This window comes from Sceloporus occidentalis, unplaced genomic scaffold, assembly GCF_023333645.1.
Source record: "Sceloporus occidentalis isolate IW3139 unplaced genomic scaffold, rSceOcc1.0.p SCAF_10, whole genome shotgun sequence".
In the NCBI taxonomy this organism is placed as follows: Eukaryota; Metazoa; Chordata; class Lepidosauria; order Squamata; family Phrynosomatidae; genus Sceloporus; species Sceloporus occidentalis.
In genome coordinates, this window is record NW_028316990.1 from 30,438,788 (window position 1) to 30,451,242 (window position 12,455).

The 12,455-nt window shown below is 40.1% G+C and overlaps 1 protein-coding gene across 1 annotated transcript in view; it reads right to left on the minus strand.

Annotated features, from left to right (window-relative positions):
- Window positions 1–12,455, minus strand: part of LOC149306314 (exportin-6) — a 37,181-nt gene that overhangs the window by 9,330 nt on the left and 15,396 nt on the right. The window contains exons 8-16 of the mRNA XM_089539788.1: window positions 9,802–9,928; window positions 8,844–8,953; window positions 6,039–6,147; window positions 5,432–5,524; window positions 4,805–4,874; window positions 3,626–3,785; window positions 2,708–2,800; window positions 2,023–2,167; window positions 838–984 (exon numbers count right to left, since the gene is read on the minus strand). Coding sequence (XP_089395914.1) covers window positions 838–984; window positions 2,023–2,167; window positions 2,708–2,800; window positions 3,626–3,785; window positions 4,805–4,874; window positions 5,432–5,524; window positions 6,039–6,147; window positions 8,844–8,953; window positions 9,802–9,928 — 1,054 coding nt within the window. The remainder of the gene's footprint in view (window positions 1–837; window positions 985–2,022; window positions 2,168–2,707; window positions 2,801–3,625; window positions 3,786–4,804; window positions 4,875–5,431; window positions 5,525–6,038; window positions 6,148–8,843; window positions 8,954–9,801; window positions 9,929–12,455) is intronic.

Here is a 12,455-nt window from a genome sequence, read left to right on the forward strand (position 1 = left end):
CTGTATCCACAGATTCTGCATCTATAAACCATCCATGGCTTGAAAATATTTCCCCCCCAAAAAATCCCCAAAAGCAAACTTTAATTTTGCCAGTTTATACAAGGGGCTCCATTTTTCTACATAATTGTATAATTTTTGTTTTAATAAATATTTTTATTCATATAAATAATCTCAAACAATCATCATTCTCTGTACATCAATTATCCAAGTAAAAGATTTCATTCTTAGTATTAAGCCATTGTATATAATGGGACTTGAGAATCCATACATTTTGGTATTCATAGACTAAAATGTGGCACAAGAAGCTACAATTCCCAGAATTCCATAGCCTTGAGCTGGTGATTAAAGTGATGTCAAACCAGATTATTTCTGCAGTGTGGGTGAGCTCTTAGAAACTACACATGTGTTCCCTTGTTTTTCACCTGGCCTAAAATTTTTCTTTCCATAATCAAGGCTGAATGAGAACTAAGGAGGCAAAACCAAGGAGATCTCTGAAAATTTCTCCAAGATGCAACCGTTAAATATTTAGTACAGGGCTGGTTTAGTACAGTATTTGTGGCCTCCTGGATATCAGTGAATTCCAAACCCTATCAACCATAAACAGACTAGCCAATGGTGAGGTATGATGGGAGTTTCAGTACATCATCACCTGGAGGACTGATGGTTTAGTGATATACATCTGAGTCTCCACGGGACTCAGGCTTGCATGTTCCTCCTCTTGTCCTTTTCTTCCTCAGGTATCTGTTCCTAAACTTAACAGAATTAATCACTGGAAATCCATTTTGTATACCAGCAACAACAACAAACAGCAGCCTGTTCACATAAGTCACATCTTACCTTGTCAGGAAGGCGCTGAGCAGAGGTATCTATGATCCTATTGAACATTTTCTGCACAGCTGGAATGCTAATCAGAAAGACAGGCCGTACTGTTGTGGCTAAGGAAACAAGCAAGTGGCAGGCTGACAACAATAACTTCTCTTGTACCTAGGAAAAAGTGGTTGTGGTGGGGAGACAATCATAAAATTCTTAGTAAACAAGGCAAAGACTAAAAGGTACTATTAGGAGACACAGACATACTTCAGTTAACACATGGTGGATGATGAAGGAGGGCTAGAGAAACACAGATTACCAGTGTGAAATAGGAGCAGCGTCTTTGCAATAAGCAATGCTCAATCTGGGGAACAACTGGGTTCTACTCTATCCAATCTTACTGTAGCTGTATGCACTTGCCTAAACTGCAGCTTATTCCAGGATCTTTTACTGAACATGCATGAATAGAAAGCCGAGAGAAAGGGGACAGCAGATAAGCCTCTCTGCCCATCTACCCACAAGTGTTAAAGTGTAGTTCTGTATGTTAGCTATCAAAATGGAACACATAAGAAAAGTGGAGAGTGGTGAAATTAAAAGTCATCCATGGATGAATTTTGGAAAAAGCTGTCAAATTGTCTCTAGGAAATTCAAAATGTTTTGGTTTACTTACACAAGGCTTACCTGACCTAGTTACAGCTACACCCCACCTCATCTACCCAATTCTCTGTTACACAGAAAATCTGGAGGAGCAAGAACCCCAACCTAAGAGTCCCCAAAGAGAACTGTATCTCAGCTTCCCCTACAAAGAGGATAGGATGGATAGAGAGGAAGCAGGATAGAAGCGAAGGCCCCAGGGGAGGCTCTTGTGTTCTAGTTCTGTTTTTGAATGACGATAACTAACTTTCATTTCTGTGGCATTTGTCTGAAAGTTAGCTCTCACACAAGAACATTTTCCACTGAAACAAAATGCCATTACTTTGATGTCACCCAACCCAACATCATTTCATTGGCAGTTTCCCACTGTACATGCCAAGTAACAAGAGATGATCTGACAATTCCCCAGAAACTATGACACCACTATGACACCAACCACACATGGATGAAAGCAGCCTTGGAAAAAAGAGAAGAGTCATTTCAAAGTTTGGTGTTTACAACAAAACAAATGAACAAACAAAAAACCCACTGTGGCACATGCCATTTGGATGAACGTACTTTAGAACTGATAAGTGGAGTAATTGCTTCCAGAGCAGTGGAGACAAGTGAGATGAACTGCGTTGGGTTTTGTCGATGGACCTCACCGTAGAACTGTGCTAGCCAGTGACAGTAAGCTTGCAGGGCTGCCAGGGATTGTGCATGCCTGAAAAGAACAATGCATGTTAAATATAAGTAAAAGGAAAAATAACAGGGAACAGCCAAGACAGAGAGCCTATAAGGATGGTAATATTCACCAAGGCTATTTAATCCTGATAATGTATCCCAGAGTTGGGCGTTTTTTAGGCCCCCTGAGCCACCAAGTTCCATTTTTTTTAAAAAAATAACATTTTGACCAAAGGAAATGGGGGGGGGGGGTCCACTGGTGTTTTGGGGGGGTTGGCCTTTGTGGCCACAGCAATAGCAAGTAAGTACATTTCTATACCGCTTATCAGTACACTTAAGCACTCCCTAACACGTTTACAGTCTGCAAACTAATTGCCCCCAACAAGCTGGGTACTCATTTTAGCAACCTATGGAAGATGGCTGGCTGTGTGGACCTTGCGATCCTTGGGATCAAACTGACAACCTTGTGGCTCTGGATGGCTGCAGTGCAGGCATTTAACCACTGGTTTCTCTGTGAGCCTAGACTTTGGAGAGCATTTCCAGTGCTTTCCGAATGATATGCATATCTTATCATACTCACACGTCAATAAGGTCAGGTTTCAGGACAGATGGCACAGCAGTTTCAATATTGTAGAGTTTAATTTGGGACCCATACAACGTCACTTTGACCAATCTATTGGAGAAGTTGGTAAGAAAACAGGAAGATTAGGTGTTTCTCAAGAAAAGTGTAAACTGTAAATCATGCGATCTTCAGTAGCATTAATGTAAATCTGATTTTAGGATGGATTTTGTCATGCTCAGCAAGGAGAGAAAGCCACAGATTAGGCAATGATGGCTCAGGACATTCCATTGCCTGAAATGAGTCCAGACTCTCCCTATCCAGTTAGGGCCAACACATTCAAAGCCTGCTATTCCAGTACATCTCAAAACTATCTGTTATGGGAGACTGGCAATTTCCCCCCAAATGTGCCAGGGATTAGTACCATATTTATGCCTATGAACTACAATTGTTTCTTTCTTTCCTAGAAACTATCCAGGACCAGCAGCTGATAGCCAGCACAGGTATTTGGACCACAACTTTCAGTAGAATTGCTCCTTGAGTAGCACAGTTCCTGTGTTCATCCTAATAGAGGCTTCATTCTTCAGAAGATATTCTAGGAGCAAAGGTGCAGAAAAAGATGGTCATGGTGCCAATGAGATTTTGTTCTTGAGATCATGTGTTTCCTGCCTATCTCTGGCCAGTGATAAAAAGAAAAAAAAGTTGTCCAGATTCCTCCTCTTCAAGAACTCTGCAATACATCTTCTCCTCCTCTCCTCACTAATATTATTTTCATCCCCCTTTCTGCCACTTCCAACATTATATGTGGACACAGAAGCACTCGGTATTATGCAGATTGACAATAATTGCAAGAGCTAAAGTACCAGCAGCAAGAGACAGCACAAAGGACAGATCTACTCCCATAATCTTTTAACACTACAAGAGCATTATTTTGCCTACCTCTCCACTACAGTATGAGCATCACTGAACCGGGCAGCAAACATATCTCCAGTGAAGTACTCAGCTAATCGGCCAACAGCCTGGAGCAAGGAGCTGAGGTCTCGCAGAGAGCAGTGCAAGCGCCGGCAGTCATTCTCTGCAGTGATGTTCAGTCTGTGACCTGAAAAAGACAGCATAAACCACCTCATGTGAAAATGGTAAGTCAGATAGGAATGCAAATATGCTAGTTAATATGGAAAAAAATACTATAGTTCAGGTAATTTGAAGGAATCCTTCTCTTTATTCCCTTGCACACCCATTTATAGACTTTAAATACAAAGCTCCTACATAGCTATAAACTTGTAACACACAAAGCACTCAGATGCAAAATCTAATTATGGAACTAGCTTACCAGGAAATGAAACATTTACTGTAATTACATTACATGCATTTCCCTTACATTAACTGCCTTTCAGGTCACAGGCCAAGCACTGTTTGCTGGAGATTTTTTAAATGGTCTAATTCAGCTAAGAGGCACTGCTGAAGGGCACGTTGCTCTTTTAATTTTCACTCATTTGTAGCTTCCCCAGCCAAGGATCAAGTAGTATTCAAAACAGGGCAGCGCTATCTCACAACAAATAGCAGTGAATCATACAACCAAGGTCAAAATAGCAGAAACAGAGCTACCAATCTCCTGGGTGTTTCCTTAAGTGCTCTTTACCAGGGGCTATCCAGAACAATTTAATATGCACTGCAGTGATGAGTTGATTGGCAAAGCCAGAACTTGGGAGAAGTTACCAATTTGACTATAGCCCCCCAAATCCTCTAAGTAAGTACAACCACTGGCCATTCTGGCACAGGATTTTGGCAGCTGTATTCCAAGACTAACATGTTCAAGGCCTGGCCCTGGCAACTGGCACTTGTCCTCTGTTGCTGTGATACTAACACCAATGTTCATATATCCCGTTCCATGATATAGTAAAATAAAACTAATCTGTAATTTTGTTCATAAATTCTCATATTGTATGTCTCCTAGATAAGCTCTGATGCATCCTAGCTAAAACTGAGCCCTACTGTTGCGTTCATTCAGATCCAACTTCCTGAAGGATACACAGTCAACAGATTACCCCAGTACAGTACTACAACAATGCTGCTAAATGCATAGGTACCTGAGATTTCATACACAAGACATCATCTTACCTGACCCTGAAGAGACTATGAACTGCTGGAGTCCCAGATACACATCCAAATTGTCCTGGAGAACTGGAAACTGAAAAAGGAAAGAAAGATGGAACATAACTATAAAGACCTATGATATAGCAAAAATGCACTCAAGAGGGCATGTTGGCAATATCAGTTTACATTTCTATATTGCTTCATAGTGAACTCAGCACTCTCTACGCAGTTTACAATGTGTTAGCCAATTGCCCCCAACAAGCTGGGTATTCATGGGATATGACTATAAAGTGACTGATTGAGGAAGAAGGGTTGGCAAATAGGGGTCAAATATGCTTTTGTTTGACTGATGGCGTTCTTTCATTCATCTATAAAAGGATGGAAGGCTGAGTCAAACTCCTAGAAAATAGCCAGTGCAACTGTGCCTGAAGTACTATGGGAACACTTTTCCAAGCTTTAGTTTAAACTAGAACTATAGCAATCTGATCGGTGTCAGTGTTTTCCTTTTTAGTGATCCTAGTGCAGTTAAGACTCTGAACTTCTATCTACCTTCTCACTACATCTTACAAGAAAGTAAGTCTCTGAAGTAGCAGTGAAGCAGTCAAAAAGTCCCAAAAATACAGAGAGTAAAACTTTTGTTTGCCTGCTTACCAGTGTAGAGAAGGCATGTGTTGGCAGAAGCTCCATAACTTTGGCTACTACTTCTAAACTCTGGCGTAAGTACCGTTGCCACTCTGTCTGTTGCTGTGATGAAAAAACAAAACAGGGTCAGTTATTATTTCTCTTCCAAATCAGTGCTGTTAGGTCAGGTCTCCATATGCTGGTGAATAATATCACAGAATCCTGAAGTAGTAGGATGACTGTCTCTTTCACAGATTCCTAAGACCCCAAATTCAATTAAAATCCATACTTCCAATCATTGGAGATTGGAGTTCCAAAATGCATAGGCAATGCCTACAAAGAGATTGGTGCCTAACATAGCATGTATTTCAAGCCACACACTCAAACTTTATAAATCCGTAACCCTAAAGCACTAAAGAAGTTGGGACAAAAACAACAGATCATCATCAGAAGCCTACTATCCTTAAGTATTTCGGCTCTGTTGATAGTTCTCCTGATTCTACTGCAGCCTCAAGAATGAACAATACGGAACTGGAACAATATGGAAGAGTAGTGTGCAGCTTTTGGGATCTATATTCTAATCTAGATCAACAGTCACAGTTATTTGTTCTTAGATTTCTAGGTCTCTGCTTCTTACATCATCATCCAGCGCCTCATCATCCAGTTCTTCCAACTGGGCTTGGTTGTACCTGAACTGTATTCGATTCAACACCTCTGTCAGCAAGAGAACTAGGGCATCTTCGTACCTGTGAAAAAGCCAGGGAGGGAAAAAAAAAACAGTGAAGGGAGGAAACTCTTCAGTAGGAGTTACACTTTTGTTATTTAAACCAGAACAAGACCTACCTGCTCTTATCCAATACCATAGAAGTCACCACCAAACTCCCTCACCTGCTGCAAATTGCTTGGGTCTCCAGTGCTGGACACCATCTTTCCCCATAATACAGCCTTTGCATTTTCTCACAAGGAAACATAGGACTTAAATGCCAGTGGCCACATAGAAGAAAGGGCAAGTTGATATATGTATCTAAATCACTTGCTTCTTGCACACTTGACTCTCAACTGAATGTGTGGATGGCTTCCATTCAAAAATGGTGTGAAATGACATTGGGTGGTATGTATGTTCTACCTCTGCAGCCAATATGTGAGGGTCTACTCATATCTACAAATCAATTGTTTGATTTACAGTCAGTGAATTCTTAGCAAGGGTGTGTGAATCAGCCATACAAGGAGGGAAGAAAACTTGAGAGGCTCAATATGGTTTGGAGGTTGCCTACTGAGGCAAAATAGGTTACGTTTTTCTATTCTCCTCCCTCACTTAAAAGAACTGTCCATAGTCTTTTGTAGTACCTGCAAACTAAGTTAAACATAAAAGATATATAAAAGATAAGGGTAAGCATTAGGAACAACTGCATAAGGTAAAGAGAAAATGAAATGAGAATAAACAAGGGAATGGAAAACGTTAGTGGCAATGAATGGTAAAGTAAAAGGTATGATAGAGTGGGAAGATACCCAAGCAAAAAGGATCTGGGGTCTGAGGCTGCATCCTCACTGCAGAAATAATCTGGTTTGACACCAGTTTAACTGCCATGGTGCAATGCTATGGAATTCTGGGAATTGTAGTTTGCTGCTGCACTACAGCTCTGCTCTGGTGCCAGGACAAACTACAGTACCTAGAATTCCATAGCATTGCACCATAGCAGTTAAAGTGGTGTCAACCTGGATTATTTCTAGAATGTGGATGCACGCTGAATAGACCAAAAGCTAAACAGGAGCCAACAGCATGATGCCAATGCAATTCTGGGCTACATCAAGAGCCGCATAGCTTTCAGCAGCAATACAGTGCACCTGCATCATATGAGCATCCAATAGTGATGGATTTATGGTAGCTGAGGTCCAACATAATCTACACTAGCCAGCGTAACTCCATCTGTAGTTGAGTTTCATTCCACAGAAAATAAGTATCTACCAGCTATAAATGCAAAACTCAACCTGCTTTCCCAACAAGCCACGCTGATTACAAAACCAAAAATGAAAACATAAAACCACAACACACTCTTAATGTCAGGCTGACATCTGACGCTGATAATGACACACCGTGTTGCAGGGAGTACTTATTGTCCCATCATTCTTTTGTAATATAAATGTCATGAGAAAAATTTATTCTGCCCTTCTCTGGGAACTATGAAGTAGTGAACAAGGCCAGAGACGTCTTTTCCTCCCATTGACCTGCATCATTTCATTACATATGAAGTAAACTACTGAAGGAAAAATCGTGTAGTTATTTTGAGTGTGAAATTACAGCCATCCCTTCCGATTCGTGGAGGATCTGTTCCAGACCCCCCAAGCGAATCGGGAAAACCGTCAATATTGGAGCTCCATTGATTACAATGGGGATGTGCTCCTGCGCGTGGTGCTGTGCACGTGCCATGATGTTCCTCCTGACTTGCCATCCATGAAAGACTGAAGGATGCAAAGGGCAAGACTACAAATTAGGAGGGATGACTGTACAATGAGTCTGAGAGACTATACCTAACAACCTACATAACCAAGAGATCATGCCTGATGACTTACTTCTCCACATGAGTGAATATACAAGCCTGAGGTATGCTTCCACTCTCTTCCTAAAGTTAATTGCAGAGCAAAAAAACAGCATGTGAAGGAGCATTGGATCTATGGCACATGTAGATCCTGAACATAGACCAGTGAAGCAGGCAGTCAATTGATCTGGGAGGTTGGCAGCCACATCCGGACTAGAAAATTTGTATCCGGTGCTCTTCTGCATAAGAATAAGCTTTAAACTATACTGGACAGGAAGTCTCCAATGATGTTCTTGTGGTGTAACCACATTTCCATGTACACGTAAACACTCACTTTACAACTTCCTGTTCACATGCTTCTGTACGAGTTGCATTTATAAAGCGCACCCTGAGAAATAATGACGCAACCTTGTTTTTCTTGTACTTTGACAAGTAGCAAAATCAAGGTTTGCTGTTCTCTATGCAGCTAACATGTTTGGCTCCAGTTCTTCAAGTCAGTAAAAGTGAAAAGAATTAAGAATATTTCCCATCACATTGGGCCTGATCTACACAACAAGCATGTTGAAGTGGCAGAATGGACTTCACTATCTTAGAATACAGGGAAAGAATCACATTTTAAAAATAATATTCTCTTGTTTTAAAAAATGGCACAAAAACCCTAACTGGAATGTACTATTTTTACTATTGGGAGCATCCAAAAATATCCCCCACATGCAATCTCATGTGGTATAGTGCATTGTGTATTTTCAGTGTGCTGTATGTATAGATGCAGGTCTCAGTTTCTTCAGATACTGTCTCTATCTCAACTACCATATTTCTTTAAAGGCTACCCTTCTCTTCAAAGGATCTCACGTATCCAAGGGATTTTACATCAAATGACACCAACAGCAAATGACAGCGCATACCTGTTGAGAACTGCTTCTTTATCTGCTAGACGACTCTTTATTTTACTTGTCAAGTAGTCCAAGAAGAGAGTACAGATGTCTAAGCAGGAAAAGTAACCTTCATGGGTAGGCTGAAATATGAATGTGAATACCATAAGTCATTAAGAGTATCAAAAAATTGCTTACGGAGTCAGAAATGTAGTTGTCATTCCATAAGAAACATGACCTTTTTTCCCTGCTTTTCTAGTAATGTAATCCTTCCTTCAAATGCCCATTTTGTATGTTCTTTATGACTCACATCTCTCCATGATAGCTTGCTAATACTTCTTTTCTTGGCAATCAAAAAGCTCAACTCTGAAAAGCACAATCCCAATTGTGATATGATACCAAGGTAAATTCACTTGTCTAAGGCTGTATCGGCACTGTACAAATAATCCAGGTTGACAACTTTAACTGCCATGGCCCAATGCTATGCATTTCTGGCAACTGTAGTTTGTTGTGGCACCAAAGCTCTGACAGAGAAGGCTAAATGTCTCACAAAGCTACAATTCCCAGAATTCCACAGCACTAAGCCATGGCAGTTAAAAGTTAAAAGCTCCCACCCTCTAGAACACTCTTCAGCTAGGTTTTTATATAGTGTGTGCGCTCTAGGTGGGTTTTTAAATGTTTGTATATTTTAATGTCATTTTATATTGTTTTTAGCCAGTTATTTTAATGGTTTTTAGATTTTTTTATTGTAACATCTTTTAAATCAGTTTTATCTGTGAGCCAACCTGGGTCCCTTTTCTGGCAGGAAAGTGGCATAGAAATTAAATAAAGCAAGAAAAATGTGATTCTCAAGCAGTAAAAAGCAGTCAAATGTCTTCCTGTGAAACCTGGAACCAACAGCTTACAGAAAATATCATTCCATCTGCTGCAGTTGATGTTCAAACTTTTAACAAAGCTAGACAATCCAGTAAATGATGTTCTAGTGTTTTACCTGATGAAATGTGTACTTGAACAACAGTGAAAGGAATTCGACCACAGGGAACTCAGAATAGGATTCGATCCTCCTCAAGTGGACACTCACAAACAGGCGCAGGAAATCAGTAAACTTTTCTATGTAACTAGAAGGAAAAGATGAGAGAAAAGCCAATTAAGTACATGTGGATATTGCCAAAATACTGAAATATTGCCAAGTAACAGCAATTCAGTTACTATCACTTTCAATAAATATTGTATTCCACAGCCTTAAGAAAAACATTATATTGAAGCCTGATAACAATTACCTACATAGTGGGCAACCTTTGATTCCATTATTACCTGAGACATAGCAGGAAAAGACTTATAACAAAAGCAACTGTTGCGCCTGTTACTAACAATTTCTGTTACTAACATTTACTACCACATCCCACATCATCATGTTGTGCCATTTAGCATCAGAAACATTAGCCAAAATAATTGTTTAACTAAAAATTCTATTAAAACTGAAGGCCATATGGCTAATGAACACATTTATGCACTGGGACAACTGCCAGGTCCAGTGAATGATACAACTAGTTTCATGTGGTCAAAAGGATGGTGGCTTGTGTTTCAAATCACAGTTCATCATGCTAAAGAGGACTTTCAAATTCAGTTTTGATATGGCATGATTGGGGTCAGAGCGCACAGTCGGTTTCACAAACTCTAAAAGGTCTTCCTAGCTGTATACCTACATGATGCAACTAAAATCACCCTTTGGATTTTAGCTACTCCTTATCCATGTATTTTTTTATCTATGGGTTCAAGCATCCACAGCTTGGAAATATTAAAAAAAAAAAAGTATACATTCTAAACAACAAACCTTGATTTTACCATTTGATATCAGGGTCACCATTTTGCTATGCCACTGTATTTAATGGGACTTGAACATTCACAGATGTTGTTATCTACTGGGGATCCTGGAACCAAACCCCAGCTGTAAACAAGGGCCCATTGTGATGGCTTATAAAGCCACCGGAAAGTTGGCAAAAGCAAAGGTCTTCCAAAAAGGTCTTCTAATCCAACCTATGCCTGAAGGAAGAACTATCCTGTTATCCAAACTCACAAAATCTAATTGTGAAAGCCTGGTGGTTACAGGAGTGATACAAAATGAGGAGAAATACATTCAATTTCCTCTATTCTAATCACAGAATTTAAGGGTTCTTTAGTGTATACAACATACACAGAGATGCTGAAAACCTTTAAAGAATTCCCTTTACTTAACATCTCCCAGTGCCTCTGAAAGAAAGCCATAATGATCATAAATTGGTGTTGACTGAACACTTCCCTTAAGCACTCAAAATTCTTCATGTACATTTACCTAGTAATACGTAGATCAATACTGTGATCCTTCAAGTAACAGAGGCGACAGACACAACAGCTTGCCTAAGGCCACCAGGTGAATTCAAATACAGCTGAAATGTAAACCAGGAGTATCTAACACATACTTTTATTAGCTATGAAATGCCAGCCATCTGGCTCAGCACTTGGCAACGTCCAGCCTACTTCCAGACTATAGTGATATTATGAAGATAGGAGCAGGTAAGAATTTACTAAGGCCTGTTACAGACTGCCAAAATAAAGCTGCTTCGGGTCTCTTTGGAGGTATGCTGTTTAAATGATGCATGCATCCTAAGAATCCGGAAGCTGCACCAAAGCTGCACTCCAGTGCTTAGGAATGGAGTGTGGCTTTGGCACAACCTCTGGACTCTTAGGACCCATGCATCATTTAAATAGCATACCTCCAAAGAGACCTGAAGCAGCTTTATTTTGGCAGTCTGTAACAGGCCTAAGCAAATGAGAAAAGGGAAAGACAGAAAGTCACAATATGCAGGCTTTCATCAATGGGATGGAGTTTTGAGATGCCTGCTCATATCTGATGTTCCTCTCCTCTCCCTATTTAACATTCAACTCTAGTGATCCACATAAATTGAACTTAATAGTGTAGATTCTATAGTAACTAATGCTGCTGAGCAGAGATATTACACAATGCCCCCTTTTCCCTGAAGCAGAAAAGAGTAGCAGAAGGAAAGAAGGAAGGGAGATATATATTGGGAAAGAGATTAGGATGGGTAAGTGAAAAAGAAACCAAGTAAGGACAACTAGATTCAGTGTCCTCAGGATGCCCACAGATAAATCAACCTTCTCAAAGGCAAAATGTCAGCACCAGCATATTCCTACTTTGTAGAAAAATGTCAGCCTTCCAGGCACATGCAACCTTAAAAACAAATTCTCCAGTTAGATAGTGCTGACAGATCCCTCAAATCCCTACCCTTGCAGTTGCAATTAGCAGCAATATGTGATGCAAAGAGTGTCACGTCTTATAACTATTCCTGCCAGCTTTTCATTTCAATGGCACTACAAGCTAAGATATGCTGCTTTGCTTTATCTTCTTGCCAAAAGTACTTTAACGTAGTTAACAAAAGCAATCCAAAAAGCTTCTTTGTATAATTCTGTGAAGAACTGTATTAAGGAAGTACTGTATCTTGACCAAAGTTGCCATCTCCCCACATCTTTTCAAAAAAGGAGTGCAGAAAAATGAAGAACAGAATTTGATCCTGGAACTGGTTTAACATAGTTGGCTCACAGGTCTCTGAAAGAGTACGATTTATTTCAACTATCCATAACTGTTCT